Source organism: Hydra vulgaris, chromosome 09 (genome assembly GCF_038396675.1).
Source record: "Hydra vulgaris chromosome 09, alternate assembly HydraT2T_AEP".
In the NCBI taxonomy this organism is placed as follows: domain Eukaryota; kingdom Metazoa; phylum Cnidaria; class Hydrozoa; order Anthoathecata; family Hydridae; genus Hydra; species Hydra vulgaris.
This window is the reverse complement of record NC_088928.1, coordinates 5544597-5564829: the sequence shown is the minus strand read 5'-3', so window position 1 is coordinate 5564829 and position 20233 is coordinate 5544597. Positions and strand designations below refer to the sequence as shown.

Here is a 20233-nt window from a genome sequence, read left to right as displayed (position 1 = left end):
AAAAATTACCGATCCTGAAAAGAGAAATCAAGCTATTGAAGAATACAAAGCTTTGCAAAAAATAGTACTACAAAATTCTCTTAATGAAAAGATTGGTGAATCTAATTTTAATCAAGACTTGACAAAGTTGTATAGTCCACTCATTGAGAGTCAATCTGGTATAAGTAAAGAGATATCAAAGTTGAAAGATCAATTAGCACTTACTTTTCCAAATACTGAGATACTCCGTATGGATCAAAAAGATCTACTCCGTATGAATCAAAAGGATCTACTCCGTATGGATCAAAAGGATCTACTCCGTATGGATCAAAAGGATCTACTCCGTATGGATCAAAAGGATCTACTCCGTATGGATCAAAAGGATCTACTCCGTATGGATCAAAAGGATCTACTCCGTATGGATCAAAAGGATCCTTATGCATCTAAGATTGAGTTTGATAGTTCAATGTTATTAAAGTTAGGCAAAATTGCAACGGATTATCTTAGATTATATACATCAAGCAAAAAGTCTACAGATACAGTATTTGGAATACATTCTAAAGATGGAGAGTTATACATTGGTAAAAAGCCAATAACTATTGATGAAAATAATATAAATATTGATGGAAAAGAATATATTGGTACAAAAGGTCTGTTGAAATTGATAACAAAATTTAATCCAAATAAAGAAGTATATAATAATGAAGATATTAAAAACTATAGAGATATATTACTACAGATGCAATTACTTCTAGTAATCCAAACAAACCGAAGTCGTCAAGAAGTGAAAAATACAATGAAATAATATTTCCAATTTGGAAGGATATGAAGGGAGCAAGGAGAAAACTAGAGTATGAGAGAAAAGGAAGTGGAGTTGGAGATAAGAGAAGAATTAAAACTGTAATTCAAACTGTAATTCTTCCAAGCAATCCTAATGTATTAGTTGAAATGTTAGGATTGCGAATAGCTGCTTGGGAGGCTGGTAATAATTCATCAAGAAATGAAGCTGTAGCAATTAGCGATGAATTACTGAGGCAGGGTATATTAAATAGTGAAGAATATAAAGCAATACAAAATATTCTAGCAGTATGAATAAAAAAAATTGTGTATATAAAAATGATCATCATTAAAAATAAGAGATATATAAAGAAGCATGATAATGGAGGAAGTGGACTTTTCGATACTCTAAGAGAGATGTTTAGACGAGCAGCAGCATCGAATGTAACTAAAGTATCATCAGCTATGGTTAAAAAGCTTGCAGCTACTGATTTAGGAAAAAGTGCATTAACTGCTGCTAAATCAGCAGGAAAAGAACTATCATTATCAGCAATAAAAGCTGCTAAAAATACTGCAATAGAAAAAGGAAAAAAATTAATTAATAAAGTATCTAAATCAAATCTTGATAAAAAAAGTGAAGAGCTATTATCAAACTTGATTAGATCTGGAACACAAAGTAATGAAGCAAATCTTAGTAATTTAGCATATGGATCTTCAATAAAACCAAAGAAATCAATTCGAAGTGAAAATGCTATTAGAATTGAAGAATTAGTTAAAAAAGGGAATGGGCTCAGATTATTTTAAAAATCCATTATCAGATAAAATTTGTTTTTTTTATTTTATATAAAAAATGACAACTTCTAAAGTATTTAATTATGATGAGCCAATGAAAGATGTAAGAATTAAAAGATGTCAATATTATGCTTATAATCCGATAATTGGTACAAATCTAAATAGCGGAGACATAAGAATTACAATTGATCAAACTGATTTATATACACTACCATCTAAAGCTTATATTTTAGTTGAAGGGACACTTCTTAAAAAATGATGGAACAGCTTATGCTAATACAGATGTAATATCTTTAATAAATAATGGTATCATGTATCTGTTCGATAGGATATCATATAAATTATCATCTACAGATGTAGAGACAATTGATAATCCAGGTGTAGCTACAACAATGCTTGGATTGTTAAAATATTCTAACAACTTTCAAGTTTCAAAGGGATTAAATCAATTATGGTATAAAGATTTCTCAACAACAGCATCGCTAACAGATAACGTTGGATTTGCAAATAGGCAAGGAGTAATAATACAAAAACCAACTACAAAGGGAGCATTTTCATTTTGTATACCTTTAAACAACATTTTTGGTTTCTGCGATGATTATGGCAAATCTGTTTTTGGATTTATACATACATTAACTCTTACTAGAGGAAGTGACAATAATGCCATATTTAGAGCTAATAATGTAGTTGCTGGTAAAGTTGTTCTTCATAAAGTAGCATTATACATTCCACAGTTAGATCCATCATTTGAACAAGAATCTAAACTTCTCAGTATGATATCATCAAAAGTAACTATTCAATCAGCTTACAGAGAGCGCCGTCTTAATAGTATGGCAGTACCACAAACTACATCATTTAATTGGCAACTTAATCCAAAGGCATCTTCTGAAAGACCTAGATATGTCATTGTTGGATTTCAAACAAATAAGTTATTAGATCAAACAACAAATCCTTCATTATTCGATCATTGCGACTTGCAATATATGCAAGTTGTTGTTAGTAATAAAAATTATCCTGAACTTAACTATAATCTATCATTTCCAAATATGAAGTATTCATTAGCTTATGGTGCTGCATCTGATTTTAGTAAAAAATTGGATATGAATATTTTGAACCGCGTGATGGAAAGGTTGATAATGGATACAAGATTGAAGTATTCAATTCTGAAAAGTTAAAAAAAATGTAAAAAATTCTACATTGTAAAAATTTTTTTTTTTAAATTAAACAAAAAAAAGATTTTATATATAAAAATAATGGCATTTATAACAATTTAATCATTTGATATTAATAAATATCCAACAGGTGCTGATCCTGTTCTCATTAAAACATTACCTTCTTTTTCCTATGGTGTGTGTGAAAATAGAGATTTTAAAAATTATAAACTTAATGGTTATTCAATGTCATTTGTATGTGATAAAGAAAAATCTGATGAACAAGAAAAGTTTATTGTAATGGTTGAATCTATTGAAAAATTTTGTAGAGATCAAATTGAAGTATATAAAAATAAGATAAAAAAATCTAAAGTTAATCTTGCTAATTTAAAAATTTTAAGATATAATGCAGATAAACCTCCAATAATATATGGAAAGTTATTTACAAGTAATAAAGACTTAGAAATAACTACAGTTTTCCGTCGTAGAAAAACTAAAAGTGAAGTAGATCCTTCGGATCAATGCAAACTAAATCCTTCGGATCCATGCAAAGTAAATCCGAAGGATACTGTAAAATCACTTGTTATAGCTTCACCTTATGATTATATCAAACAAAGATGTGAAGCTATTGGATGCTTAAAGATTAAAGGTATCTTTATTGGTTCAATGATAGAGTCAATACAAGTTAAACTTCAAGAAGTAGTTATTGTTAAAAAGATTTCTAATTTTACTAGTATAATGAACGATTTAGATTTAGGAAGTGAATCAGATGATGAGTTGTAAAAGATTTAATAATCTAAGGATTTAAAAAATATATAAAAATGGGAGATAAAGCTATGGAATTTTATAGAATGTATAAGCCTACGTCATGCAGTTTGTATTGGAAAAGAGAAGAAATAAATAATAATTTAAAAGATTTTAAAAAATCTTGCTATATAAAAAATGGAAAACATAATTCTTATGGATCCGAAAGACCAACTTCGCATGGGTCTGAAAGAACTACTTGACGAACCGATTCCATACATATCATCAGAAATATTAACTCCTGAACCTTTTGTATATAGAATAACAACTGTTCAAAATGAGAGACAACTTGAAAAACTGCGAACAATAGAATAATACTGTAGAGTTAGAGGATGGGGGTGTGTATAATATTTTATATGAAATTTATCATATGAAATATTTTAACAAGAAAAAATATTTTGAAAAATGATATGAAGAAAATGAAAAATAAAAAAAATTATCTTGCTATATAAAAATGGAAAATAAAAAAGTATTAACAGATTTAAAAAAAATTGCTAGAGAGCGAAAAATTAAATATTATTATAATATGTGAAAAAGTGAATTAGAAAAAGCATTATTATGGATTTTATCATATGTTCCTGATAAAATTAAAAAAACAGCTAATGAAAAGATTGATGAATTAAAATCTACAGTTTCAAATTTGTATCAAAAATATGAAATTAGAAATCCGATAGAATTTAAATTAAAGAAATCATCTGTTAAAAATGTGACAAAACAATTTACAGCTAATGAGATAAAAGGTTACGATGCTTTATCCATCATAAATGCTGCTAATAGTCTAAACAAAAATAGAAAATCAAAGGTTTATATAGTTCTCTATTGTGAAATGGAACGTACTAATATTAAAACAGAAGAAACTATAATCAAATCTGCTCCATTTAGAACGAATAATCAAGTTGTATTAGAAACAACAGATTTAGACGATTTTTATGAAACATCAAAGCTGAAAATTTTAGAATCCTTATCATCTTTTCAACCGTTAGGATCAGGTTGGAGATTTGTTTCTATTGAAAAGATGGATATCAATTTTATTGAGTATAATCCTATTAAAGCTAAATCATATATTCTACTTGATAAAAATTTAGCAACTAAAAAAGCAATAATTAGTATAAAAAATGAAGATAATCAATGTTTTAAGTGGTGTATTGCAAGAGCATTAAATCCAACAGATAATCATCCTCAAAGAGTAGATAAAGAGCTTAAAGATCAAGCTGAAAAAATAAACTGGGATAAAATAGAATTTCCAGTATCTTTAAATCAAATCACAAAATTTGAGAAGAACAATCAAGATATCAGTGTCAATGTATATGGTTATGAAAATTCAGAAGTTCATATTTTGCATGTATCAAAGAATAATGATCGAAAACATTTAATAGATTTACTATTAATCTCAAATGGCGAAACCAATTATTACTGTTTAATAAAAAATTTAAGCAGATTACTTTCATCACAAACATCTAGACAAAATACTAAAGTGTATTATTGTAGAAATTGTTTGTTAGGGTTTAATTCTGAAGAATCATTATCTAATCATAAATCTTATTGTGATACACATGATTCAGTACGTTTCGAACTTCCACCACCAAATTCAACAATGCAATTTACTAACCACAATAAATCAATGAGAGTTCCGTTTGTAGTATATGCAGACTTTGAAAGTTTTATCAAACAAATTGACACTTGTGAACCCAATTCGAATGAATCTTATACTAAACAATATCAAAAACATATTCCAAGTTCATTCTGTTATTATATTAAATGTTTTGATGAAGTTTTTATCAAAGAAGCCCAGTCACATTTAACGCAAGTAGTGAAACAGATGATGTTGTACAAATTTTTGTTGATAGTCTACAAAAAGATATTAAGAAAATTTGTGATAGCATCAAATTTCCAAAAAAGATGATATTTACTCCTGAAAACAAGCGTGAATTTAATGCAGCAGTAAAATGTCACATTTGTAGAGAAGATCTTGAAAAAGATAAAGTACGTGACCACTGTCATATTACTGGAAAATATAGAGGTGCTGCTCGTCAAAATTGTAATTTAAATTATAAAATTCCAAAATTCTTTCCAGCACTATTTCACAATTTATCTGGTTATGATTCTCACTTATTTATAAAGAAATTATCAGGAGGGAAATTGAGTTGCATACCAAACAATGAATAAAAGTATATTAGCTTTTCTAGAGAAATTAAAGTCGATGAGTATATTAAAGAAGGTAAGAAATTTGAAGTTAAACGTGAACTTCGTTTTTTAGATAGTTATAGATTTATGCCATTTAGCTTAGATGCATTATTAAAAAATTTAACTAAAGATCAATGTAAAAATATCATAAAGTTGTATTCTGGGAAACAATTAGATTTGTTACTCAGAAAAGGTGCATTTCCCTATGATTGGGTAGACTCTAATGATAAATTTAATGAAACCCAAATACCACCAAAAGAGTTATTCTTTTCAAAATTGAACGATGAAGATATAAGTGATGATGATTACTCACATGCACAAACTGTATGGAATGAGTTTCATTGCAAAACATTTAGAGATTATAATGACTTGCACAACGTTTTAGTTGTGCTTTTACTAGCTGACGTCTTTGAAAATTTTAGAGATGTTTGTATGAATTGTTATAAATTAGATCCTGCTTGGTATTATACATCACCAGGATTAGCTTGGGATGCAGCATTGAAGAAAACAAAAGTAAAATTAGAACTGTTGCGCGATTACGATATGATCCTAATGATAAAGAAAGGAATAAGAGGTGGAATCAGTATGATATCCAATAGGTTAGGAACATCTAATAATAAGTACATGGGTGATGAGTATGACAAAAGCAAAGAATCAACATTCATACAATATTTAGACGCTAATAATTTATATGGATGGGCAATGAGTAAACCACTTCCAACACATGGTTTTAAATGGATGGACGAAAATGAAATAGAAAACTGGAAATCAATTCCATGTATACTAGAAGTAGATTTAGATTACCCTGAACATCTACACGATGATCATAATGACTACCCACTTGCTCCTGAAAAGGTGAAATTGGATAAAGTCGATAAATTAATTCCAAATTTAAATCATAAGAAAAGTTATGTAATACATTATGAAAATTTAAAATTGTATGAACGATTAGGATTAGCTATTACAAAAATTCATAGAAGAGTCATGTTTGAACAAAGCTCTTGGTTAAGCAAATACATTGAACTAAATACTAATCTTAGAACTAAAGCAACAAATGAACTTGAAAAAGAATTTTTTAAACTGATGAATAATTCAGTCTTTGGTAAAACAATGGAAAATATTGAAAACAGAGTCGATGTTAGATTAGTAACGAACAGAGATAAAGCTGTTAAGTTAGCATCAAGACCAAACTATGAAAGTAGAACAATATTTGACGAAAATTTATTAGCTATACATATGAAAAGAACTAAATTAATGTACAACAAACCAATTTACTTAGGAATGTATATATTAGATTTGATCAAAACTCTAATGTATGAATTTCATTATGATTACATAAAGAAAAAATATGCTGATCGAGCAAAACTATTATTCACAGGTACAGATTCATTAGCATATGAAATAAAAACAGAAGATTTCTACGATGATATTAAAATGATGTTGAAAGTAAATTTGATACAAGAGTGTTCAATCCAAAGCACCCAGCAATTAAAAATGTAGGATTTGAAGTTAGTCTTAATAAGAAAGTATTAGGAATGTTAAAAGATGAAGCAGGAGGAGCACAAATTGAAGAATTTGTAGGACTCAGATCTAAATTATATTCCTACAAAGTACACGGAAAAGATAACAAAAAATGTAAAGGAGTAAAAAAGAATGTTGTTAAAAAATATATTATGAAGATTATAAACATTGTTTATTAAATAAAGTAGATCACATTAGGAAAATGAATGTAATAAGATCCCATTCACATGAAGTATATACTGAAAAAATAAATAAAATTGCATTAAGTGCAGACGATGATAAAAGAGTTATTTTAGAAGACGGAATTCACACTTTTGCATATGGGCTTTATAAATTAAGGCAATAGACATTAAGGCAATAGACATTAAGACGATAGGCATTAAAGAAACACCACCTCCCTTCACCCAAAGTCATACTAAACAAGATACAAAAAATGACATAAATATTTTTTATTTATTTAAAATGAGAATAAATAAAAAACGAAAATTAATATTAAAAACTTATTAGACGATCATAAATTAAAATTAATAAAGATATATACAAATAATATTAAAGAATTTGTTCAAAAAATAATAAAAGCTGTAAAACAATATTACAAATACTACGGTGAAGAATGTATTAATAATGTTGATATTTCAATCTATTTCATACAAAACACTGATAAATATGATCCATTTATAATCTTGTATAATATTATAGAAGTGTACATATAAATTTACAAAAAATTAAAAAAAAAAAAATTATATAAATAATTTTCCTGCGTATATAAAATGGAAAATAGAGAATTAAAATTAAAAACTCTTTTACTTAGTAAAAATGAAATAATTATATTTATTGATAAAGATTTAATAAACAAAGATATAAAAGATATAGTAAAAGACGCTTACTGTAATAATGATAACGTAAACTTAGAAATCCATTACATCAGAAACATTGATAAATATGACTTAATTTCATATTATGATGATATTATAATATATAAAACTGGACGTATTAGTAAATATAAAATAGTTCGTAAAGAATATGAAGAAGAAATGGACTAAATAATATGACTGATAAACTTGATATGAATGGTAATACAATAGAAAATGTGTCAGCTCCTATACATCCAAATGATGTTGCTACAAAAGATTATGTTGACCATATAGTACCTACTTCTCACATTTTAAAAATAGTACCAGATTCAAGTTTAACATGTCTTGGATCGAAAAATCAATCTCTTCCACCAAGTACAGGTGATAAGGGAACAGATGCATATATTATATCATTTAATAACAATAACAGTGGTATCCTAAGAAAAATATGGCTAGCATTATATAAATCTATTAATACTGGACCACCTGTAGCAGGTAACGTATTTCTAAAAATATACGCAGATGGCGACCTTTGCATTGGAAATTTAGCTTATACTGCAACTAATACTGGAATCAATACTAATGGTCTAGCCTGTGATTTTTTGTGTTCTCCACTTGGTGGTCCATTTTATGCTAACTCTTTGCAAGGATGTAATGTGCATACTCCTACACAATTTGGAGGATATTTTACATTTGATATGCCATTTAAAAAAACTTTAAAAATTGAACTTTATAACGCTACTGGAGCTGTTCTTTACTATTGGATACAACCTTTTGTTGCTAGAAATCCATCATTACCACCTTACATCGCAGATCTTACTTTACGATCTAATGTATTTAGATATACTAACACATCTTATGGTAGTGAATATATATTGATAGATACTGCAGGAAAGGGTATTGGGGTTTATTTATTAATATATTAGAATGCATATTATTGGTATATCTGGAAATTGATGGGAATCAAAAGTACGAATGTATGATGGTAGCGCCCCTCCTAAACATGCTAACAATACTATAACGCCTTGGACTCCATACAACTATGGTAATTATTCATTATCTAGTAGATATGTAGATGCAAATAATCAGTCTAGTAATATTACATGTATTTTAATGTCATCTGGATTAGAATATTTTTATCTTACATCTTGGAATAGTGTTCATCTTACTACATTTAATAGTGAAGAATCTGGATTATTAGCTCAAATAAACTCTAATGGTACTACAGCACCATCAATTGATTCAGCAACTACTATCTCATTTTACAGAAAATTTAAAGATTCTATGCCTAGTGTTGGTTCAGGAAGAAGATTGGTAGTCACATTAAACTCTGGTGATGAACAAGTTGGACAATCTGGAAGTTTTCATGTCATTGGTGTAACTTACTATTACAGTTAAAATCGATCATAAAAGTTGTGGTCAATTTTATATCTTAAAATACATTTAAAATTGTGGCTGGATAAATGGTCGAAAATAAAAACAAGTCATTAGTAAAGTGGTATGGGTATCCTGATTCGTTCAACTCATGGGTTGATAATAAAGAATTGATAAGTCTGAATTAATAGGACATGTTTTCTTTTAAGCTTAAGTTAGATTTCACTTGTGAAATTGATGTAACCATAATATATTATAGTTGATACGGTTGAAATATGATATGAGAATATGGATAGGTATATAGTTGAAAAAAAATGTGCCAGGACCCGTATTTTATACTACTTGCTTTTTTTTTTTTTTTTTTATTAAGGGGCATTTATTTTTTAGAAAAATTTCTTTTTAAAACGTAATGTTTGGGTTTCTAAAATCCCTGCAAAAAATTCTATCATATTTTATAATAGCATACTTGGCTTCACTGCGTAGTCTTTTTACTTCGTCCCATAACTTTTTACGACTCTCAATAGTTTCCTTTGCAAAATCTTCATTAATAAATATACCAGTTCCACGCAAGTTTTTCACGGCGTTTAGAATTTTGTTTTTGTCATGGTAATTTAATAGCTTCAACTATTGTTCATGGTAGTTTACTTTCTCTTGATTTGCCAACTCGAAGCGCTCTTTCCACAACCACTTTGCTGTCAATTTAAGTTTTTTTTTGAAAATATTTTTTCTGTATTTTTACAGTTACTCGATGTTTCGTAGGTTTTTCTTCAATTCCATCTATTCGTAGATTATTTCGGCGAGATCTGTTTTCTAAATCGATAGTTTTTTTGTGTAAAATATTTAAATACTTATCATAACACTTTTTAATTTGTACAATCTTTTCCATTAGGTTTGTTTCTTGGAAGTTTAGAGTTGTTTTAAGATCACTTATATCTTTTTGAATATTCATCACATTCGATTTGTTGTTTACATAAACTTCTAACTTTTCAATTCTGTTCGTTAATATTTTTAAGTTTGCACTCATAATCGATGCAAAACTTTTTTCTTGATCTTTTAACAACTTCTCTGTTTCTTTCAATATAGATTTTTTTTATTCTTCTAATTTGTTGGTAATTATTTTTTCTATGCTTTTAAATGAAATTTCCATATTTGTATAATAATTTAAACAGGCTGTAGAAAAAAACACGTCCGTTCGCTTTGATAACTAATGCGCAAAAAGAATGGTCAAAGGATTCAAACCTGATTTCACGACAAATAGATGAACTGATGCGTATATATACCTTAAGCTAAGCATGTGACTATTAGAGTCTTTGAGAATCAAAATATAGTACCAATCAAAACTGAAATATGAAGAAGGAATAACAGAATTTAAACTAGTCTCACTAAGAGCAAGCAAGTCTGGTGAATTTTACAAGAGTTAAGATTCAACTGATGTAAGGTTGCTTTGCAGACCACAAATATTAGTGAAAGATATATTAAAACAGATAGGTGGTGAAGGTGGTTTTTTGTATATAATATTTAGGGTTACTTTAGACATGTTTTAAGCTTAAAGAGATCTTGACTTATTTATAAATAGAGCACGGCCTCATAGGTAATAAGCTATGCAATTTTCTCAGTCCTGTTAATTAACCCTAACCCATAGGGCTCCTTATGTGACTTCAACAATGCGCACCAAAAGCATTAACAGGGACACCATCCATGCGCAACATGGTACTGTTAATACTTTGGTATTTTGCAGCTGTTGATGGAATCAACCTCTCTGAGAGCTCCCACAGAGTTCAGGAAACCAGGAAACCAGCCGGCCTCAGAACCAATAAACTAAGTTTTAGAGCTGTACCGTCATTAGGAGATAACAGGAAGAGCAGCATAGCTACTATCAAGGAGGCACAAACAAAAGCCTATGAGAAGAGTCAAGAGCATTTGTCATTCTAGGCAGGAAACAATGTTGCATCTAAGCCAGTTTAATAGATGAAGAAAGGGTTCGAGGCTGGTTAACATAACTATTCTACTTACCTCTAAAGTCTTTGCCTAGGAGGCCTTCTACAAGACAGCAGCTGGATACAGTTAACATCTGCGTATCCTCGCATATGCACAGTGGTTTATTTAGGGGAATTATTTAGCCAAAACTCAAGTTCTTGATAATTAGGTTTTATTATTTTAGTTACTCATAATGAAAGTAAAATACCGATCACATGACATACACACATACTGATTATGTGAGACGCACACCTAGTGTTTATATTACTCAACCCTTTTAAACGTGGCATACACTTAAATACGATTATTTGTTACAACAGACTTTATACTTCACAGAAAATTAACTTACAATAAAATGTTAACTTTATAAAATTTGAAACGTAAATTAGTAAAGTCAAGCAAGTACTTAAAAATGCAAGTGATAAAATAAATAACTTTTAACGTCTAATGTCCAAATTGATCATTATTTTAAACAGTATGCTTTGACCAGTGGTGGATCCAAGATTTTGAAGGAGGGGGTGGCTACATTATAAAAAAATACTTGATTTTAACTTACAAAATTTTATGATTTTTTCCATGTTTTAGAAATAATTATTTGTCATCCAAAGCACATTATCTATTCATTGAAACATAATATACAAACATAAACTACTAAACACAGTCATAAAAAAGAGATTGTACTTGCATCCTACGTGGATGTAGTGCAATGAAGTTATTTACAATTTTTTTCTGTTGAAACACAGTCGTGTAAATTGTTATAATGCATCCCAATCATACACAAATCTGACAATCTATCAGTTGTCATCGTTGTTCGTAAATATGAATGAATGCGGCGTACACAAGAGAATGAACGCTCCATCTTACAACTGCCAATTGGCTAAGTTGCCAGAATGAGGAATAACTAACGAATATTGGGAAAGAATGTAGAGTCAACATGTTGCTGAAGTAGTTGCGTGATTCCACAAAATTTGTTCTCAACACATAAATGTTTCCATCGCTGCAACTCATTATTCAGACCATTTGGGTCTGGGAGAATTCCATACCATTTATCCGCTTGTTGCTTTGACAATGTTTCCAACTCTTCATTGTCTTTGGTGATAATAACTTCTGGAATCAAAGAACATAATTCATAATGTGCCCTCGTATTTTCTGTAAATCGTGCTGCTAACTCAGATGAAACCTTGTCGAGGAATGGAATGGCTACATTACGCTTGTAGTACTCAAAAGGTGAGGTAGCAGGTATGCTTGAGCGGTGGATTTGACTACAAAGCCTTGGAGTTTCTTCAGTACAATTTACAGACTGCGCAATTTTTTTGGCTTTGAGATAAATGGTAGAAAACCAGTCATCAGCATTTGTACGGAGTTTAGAATAGAAAGAAGAAATTTGAGAAACTTTTTGGAAGGCCAGATAAACCTCCATTAACTTACCCTGAAGACATGATACAACTAGTTTCATTGGCAAGAAATGATACAATTGGTTTCAAAATTAATAATGTGGTCGTAATTAGTAAATGTATGTCGTAATCCATCAACTTTTGACCGAGTTTCAGAATCCCAATTCCAACTTTTTGGTTCTAAATCATTATAGAGATCAATGTCATATGTTAGTGTTACAATTTCATCAAGAGTGTGAATAATGTAAATGTAAAGTTCATCAATAGTATTGAATGTGCTGTGACGCTCAAGCCATCGTGTTTTGCAAAAGTTCTTCAACTTTGTCTTTTTTAATTCAGGCGCTTGAGTAGAAATAACTCGTTGGAGAAAGCGTTGTCGCTTTGGTGAGTTATCAAAAAATGAAAACAGTTGTTGGCAGGAACCCATCATATTTCTAATAGATGAAATCTCACATCCATGGCAAATTGTTAGATTTAGGGAGCGAAGGACACATCCTTGATAGACTGCATATGGTGCCCATTTTTTAACAAAAGTTTGTACCCCTTTTCTGTCTGAACTCATAGACGCCGTTGTATCATATGCTTGTCCTTTGCAATCTTTGATGTTAATACTTTCTTCTTCTAGTGCATTTTTGATAGACATTGCGATAGACTCTTCTGTAATTCTTTCAGTCTCCACCAATCGAATTACAACTTCCATCTTTTTAGGCTTTTCTTTAAATGTGTCAAGAAGACGAATACAGACCGAAATAATTCCTCAACCATGTGAGTTTGTCTCATCGGCAATTATCAAAAAATGTGGACAAGCTTTTAAACACTTACGAAAATAGTCACGAATCAAGTTAGCGGCAATGTTGATGATCTCATTTTGTACAGTTTTGCTAGTATATAGTGCGTTTTTCGGTCCATTAAGTAGGTGTTCCTTTAAAAGAGTATCTAACTAAAGTTAAAATTAACTCGGAAAAAGATAGAAAATGTTTTCGATCGCGGTCAAAAGATCCAGACAAACCTTTATATATTATAGTAGAAGCGATAGGTATAGTCACATAATCCAGATTTAACGGAAGCACAGAGAGGAAAATACAGACAATTACGAAACGAGTTAAAAAAGAACAATGAACCTTTCAGTTTAAAATACAACTGGGCAACGGCAGGTCACTACTACGTTATTCGTAGTAATGCTGTGGTTAAAGAAGATAATTGGCAATCCAGGATAAGTACATCAATACCATATACTGTTTCTTTGAAGACATGCATCAATTTCAACTATCGGCCTACTGCAGTAATCAGCTGTTCACAAAATATTATGTTAGTATACCAATACCATACCCCTAAACAAAACAAATATGCCAGAGTTTCCAACATGCATTGAGACATCCAAAATAATCTTTGTTACATACGTGGTTCTCGAGTATGTCATTACCAGGATTACGCTGTTAAAAGCGTAGCAGTTCTAGATAAACCGGTCGAAAAACGCACATATCACAAAAGAAAATTTGTAAAAATATCCAAATACTTCAACAATATCGACTGGCAGATGGAATTCAACGGGCTTAATACTAATGATTGTTCTTGAACCACTACAAGGCTTAACGCAAAACTCGCGAAGTTAGAATTATTTTGTTCTCCACATTTTTGAGTTTTAAGATAAATTGATTTAAAAAATAAAAACTTTAGAAGACATATAAAATATTTTTTACTACTTATGTTGCAACTATTTTTAATTGCATAATTTAATTGCATGTCTTCACCTCAACTTTTTTTGTTTATAACTTAGGTCTTAGTAAATATCATTTTGAGGTACATAACACAATCAATGACTCAAATTTTTCCAAAAGTGGAGGCAGAACAAAATAATTCTAACCTAACGCCCCAGTGAATAAATCAAAATGGAAGCGAATGGATAAATAAAGACTACGGTTTCGATGTAGAGCGAGTGGGTATAAAAATCTTTAACTAGTCTAAACATGTAATAACCAATTAAAGAAGTTGTCACATCTTTTTTAATTGGTTATTACACGCTTTGCATTTGTTTGAACTTTAATTGATTACTACACCTTTTGTGTTCTTTGAACTTGACTTTCAATCAAAGCAAAACCCGAACATCCTATTCAAGTATGTGAATACCAAACACATCAATGGTGCTACTATAAGAAATCCAATAGGTATTGCAAATCGGCTGAACGATTCTGATCTCAAAACTGTTTAAGTAACCTATTTTACGGTACCTAATTTATGGCGGTTAAAGATTCTAAAAAAGTTGACATTGCTCGGGATATAAGTAAGAGTTTCAATTTTTTAATTTATATTTGTCATATATATAATAAAATTGTTAACTAAGTATAGTTTCTAATAAAAACCACAAACGTTGTGTTATATAAAAATAGACTGTGACGTGTCATCATTATTTAAAGAACGCAATAAACTTGCAGATGACCGATGGTCTTGTTATCAAAAAACCAATTTACATTGTTATATATTTTTTGTATACTATATATTAATAAATTCATACTTATAAATAAAATTTCCTCAGTTTATTGTCAGTTTAGGTAGCAAAAAAATAAAAAGAATCCAAGATAAATAAAAAGAATGCAAAAAAGCTGCTAATCGTAAACAAACATTTTATTGGGATACACATAAATATGTTGGTACATGATTTACTATATTGAAAATATAGTTCACATACTTATAAAAATAAACTTGATAATCGTTGGCAGAATTTTCCTATTTGTTTCTCTTTTTTTTTGTATGTATAAATGATATTTAAGCTTTTTATAGTTTTGATTGGTTCGATGTTTTTATTTTTTTGATTAACAAAAGTTCATAATTAATTCATGAATTTATCTGCGTTTAAGATGGGACTTTTTATTAAAATTTTAAAGTTCTGCAACAGATGTGGACGTATATAATAAATTAGTATTATCTTCAAACATTACGACATCCAGTTTACTTAAGGCTTTTGGGAGGTTATCAATGAATATTAGAAGCAAGAGGGAAATTGCATTCTATTTTAAGTAACATAGAATTTTTTTTCTTAAGCAGTTACGTATTGTTGTCTGTTTACCAAGAAACTTTTGAGCCGGTTTAAGGTAAGGTGACACTTAGTAGAAGAATTGCACGATTTACAATGAAAAAAAATACGCTTTAGATAAGCCAACAAAGACACCAAGTTTAAGTTTTTTACTTACAAAGGAGTGGTTCATGTTGTTTATAAGATCTAAAGTTGCCTGTTTGGTTTAGTGTTGCTTTTGGAAACCGAAGTTTTTATTTAAGATTTTGTTATTTGAAATGGATTTATATAATTTATTATAAATTAATCGCTCTAAAAGTTTAGAAAAGGACAGGAGGAATTGAATTAGGTCTTTAGTTGTTTAGTGTAAATGAATCCCCAGTTTTTAAGATTTCTATTTCTTCATAATTTAGTCCATTAAAATTTAAACTCTTGATTTGTAATATAAGTTTCAGAAAACTTTTTGAACATTAAATTTCGAACATTACTTGTTACAAAACTCTTTTTCGAACATTACTTGTTACAAAACTTTTTTAAACATTAAATTTCACATTACTTGTTACAATACAATGAAATACTATAAAATAACATAGTTTTGATTTAGAACAATAACAATTGTGGTTAAAATAGGTGTATAACAGTTCTATTATTGTAACTTCTTTGAGTTTTGTTTAACCAATAGAGAACCATCCTATGCAATGGTCTGAATTTTATATCTGATTTTTATAAGCTAGAAAAAATAGATTTTGTTGTGAAATTATTTTGAAAGAGGTGAACTTGTTTGTTCTTTTTTTATTCAGGCCCTTCCATTGCTCACAAAGTAAACAGCACACCTCTTACAACACAAAGTTTAGTGAATGTTCGACTAAACACCGGACTTTCCAATACAGGAATGAGACTTTTAGCATTAAACGCTAAACAAATCCACTGGGATTTAACTAGTTGAGCCATATTTTGCGCAAAAATTTTCTGCTGCTGGACAAACTCTTGCAGATTTCTTCACCTTGTCAAAGTCAAATTTTACCATGGAAACGGGAAAAGAAGAAAAACGATAAATGGTTTTCTGCAAAAACCTGCAAGATCTAACAAATCATGTTTTGCATTCAAGAGATTACTCTTCTCAGCATTTAGTCAAGCTGGGAATAGATGGTGGTGGTTCATTTCTGAAAATTAGTCTTGGCATTATAAGCACAGAAGAAGTTGATGAGTCAAAAAGTCCTCAACAAAAAAGTTCACGCCTACGCACAAACTCAATTGCTCGTGATAGAGGTGTGAAGTGTCAACTCATTGTTGCAATTGTGGGAGATGTGCCTGAAACATATGCGAGTGTCAAGGTGATGATGGACCAAATCCATGTTGAAGACGTCTCTTTTGTCATCTCTTGTGATCTCAAAATTGCTAATATATGTGGAATTCAGTCTCATTCAAGTAAACACCCCTGCTGTTGATGTAACATCGATTCAAACAACCTCTCAGAATGTGGAGTTTCCAGAAGTTTTTGTTCAATACAAGAGAGCTACAGAGCATTTGTGTCTGCTGGCTCCAAATTCAAAATGGCTAAAGATTTTGACAACACAGTTCATCCTTCTTTGATCAACATGGAAGACTCGAGACTTATTTTGGACATCATTCCACCAATGGAACTACATTTGCTACTAGGAATTGTCAATCATCTTTTCAAAAATTTTCAGATCTTTGGCCAGGAGCAAAACAACGGCCTGCTCTGTTGCACATTTAACTTCAGCCATATCACAGGGGACAATTTGCTGGAAATAAATGTCACAAACTTTTGCAAAATGTTGACATTCTTCAATGACTGGCTGAAAAGGCTTGTGCTTATGAAGCTCAGGGTTTCATTGAAACATTTCGCAATTTTAGAGATGTTGTTTCTTCCTGCTTTGGAAAGTCACTTGAGGGTGACTTCAAAGAAAAAATTGAAAAGTTCAAAGATTCTTTTCTCTCTCTGCCAGTTACAGTGACTCCGAAGGCACATGCAGTTTTTTATCACATTTCCGAGTTCATTGATTGACATGGGTCAGCACTTGGATTGTTCAGTGAACAAGCAACTGAAGCAATGCATTCAAAGTTTAAGACTCACTGGCAAAGATTCAAGCAAATCCCTTCACATCCTGAGTATGGAACCCAGCTTCTACACTGAGTTGTGGAATTTAACAGCAAACAAGCTTAAAAGTTAGAAGAAATATTTTCAGAAAAATGTTTAAAAGAAATTTCAGAGAATTTTGTTTCCAAGTGTTAAAAACATTGAATTCCTAACTCTGATAGAAGCAATATTTGAAATTATTGGCACAAAATTGTAAAACTATTTTAATTAATTGTGTTTGTAATATTTTGGTATCATTGTACAAGAAAATTTCACTTTTGAAGAAAATTAATTCCAATAAACAAAAATGATTTTTGACATCTTTGGTTCTTTTTTGGATATTATTACTAAAAACTTCAAATTGCTTTTTCTTCCTTGGACGTCGGTAAAGATTTTGAAAATTTGCCAGGTTAGTCACCTATGTGTATATAACAAGACACTAAAAAGAGTTTTTTCGGTGCTTTCCAAAAGTATTAACGTCCAATATTTACAGGGTGTGTGTGACACATGGACAAATCTGGTTTTTAATGATAAACTGATCTATGAACCTCCTGCTACTAAAAGATTATTTTATCAGAAACTACTTAATACAGTTGAATATAAACCAGATCTTGAGCTGATCTGTGAGCTCGGCTGAGACTTTCCATTGCACAGTCAGTCTGTTGAGCGTGCTGTAAAGCTTGTTTCTGAAGTTTCAAAAAAAGTGTATTCTTTACAGAATAGGCATAAGTAAGCAGTAGGAAAACAAAAAAGTCGAATTTCAAGGAAAAAGTTTCATTCGGAAAAAGATAATGATATATTGTATTTGTTGCTTTTAACTTTCTCAACAATTCTATGCATTATGATAAATTTAAATGCCAATAATTAAAAAATATCATAGATATTAAAAATATCATAGATATTATAACTTTTATTATAAGTTTAAAGTCTTTTATTTTACCTAAAGCTAAAACAAATTTTAGTTGAAAATTTATTTTTTAGTTGCTAATTTTGGGAACTATTGTTAGATTATACATATTGTTGGATTATACATAGGGAACAGCTAAAGCTAAGCATTGGATTCTAATAAGATCTGAGGATATTTTGAAAACTAAATTTTTTTTTAAGCCTAAAACCATATACTTTTGTTTAGCTGTAACGCTGTAAATAAACGCTGCGTGTTAAATTTATTTTTTATAATACCTAATTTGAATAAAAAAATAAGAAAAACGTAATGATTTTAATTGAGCTTAATTAAGTTTCGATAAGCTTTTAGTATTTAAAAAATTATTTTTTCAATAAGTGCTCATTTACTTTTTAAACTGTTGGGGATCAAACGCAGCTTCTACTTTTGCTACCTTTTCTCACCGGTTCCTGCAAACCTGTAAAATATAACACTAACTTGTATATTCAACTGTTATATAACTAAAAATAGCATTTAGTTGATGGGTGCAAAGTAAAATGCCACAGTTTTTATTTTTGCGAAATATTTGAGTAAAGTAGAATAAAAAAAAGAAAGATTGTTCCGAATTCCTGACAATTTTTCCAGCTATCTGAGGGCTCAGCAAGTTAAAATTTTGAAAAAAGTACAAAATCGACCTCCCTAATTGTGTACCACCTTAATTAAGAGCATTTTAAATATTTTTAAGTAAGCATTTTTTTTTTTTTTTTGGAAAGCATGGCCTATTAAATTTGGTGAAGCGTAATTTATTGACGTTATTTAATGCAGTTAAATAACGTCAATAAATTGCAAACTTATGTATTTAAGATTTAATACAAAAGTTGGCGATATAAGCTAATAGCGAAATTTAACAACTGGCAGATTTCTTTGAGGTATTTTGTGATAATTCTCAAAACATTTTGTGAATTCTAAAAAAAAAACTGTTTTTCTAAATAAGAAGAAAATCGGTTTTCGGTATGTTTTTCAACCGAACTTTCGGTTGTTACCAAATTTATAAAAAATACCGAAACCGAAATTTCGGTACCGGTTGAAATTGAATTTCGGTCGTGAAATTTTACCCAATTATTTGGATATGCCTGACAATCAAATCTGAGATAGATCGCGTGCAAACATACTGGACTAATATATTTAATAGTATCTTAATATAGAAACTAATTGTCAATATCATACAGGGTAACCATAATGACCAGCAGAATTCAAATAAAAAGACAAATCAAAATCGGAGATTTTTATTTCTAATAAAAATTAACATATTTTTTATCTGAATTGTTTTTAACACTATCAACATGACAATTTTTTTTTCAAAACGCTTTTATATTTCATTTTAAAGTTTTCACAAGATAAATACCAAACTAAATGCATCTATTTAATTTTC

The 20233-nt window shown here is 29.8% G+C and overlaps 1 protein-coding gene across 1 annotated transcript; it reads left to right on the top strand.

Moving 5' to 3' along the window:
* Positions 1-3520: 3520 nt before the first annotated feature.
* Positions 3521-7187, top strand: LOC136085205 (uncharacterized). The gene is made up of 4 exons (XM_065806494.1): positions 3521-3687; positions 4041-5310; positions 5403-5541; positions 5701-7187. Exons 1-4 carry the CDS (start codon positions 3521-3523, stop codon positions 7185-7187), a joined length of 3063 nt encoding a protein of 1020 aa, XP_065662566.1.
* The last annotated feature ends 13046 nt before the right edge of the window (positions 7188-20233 follow it).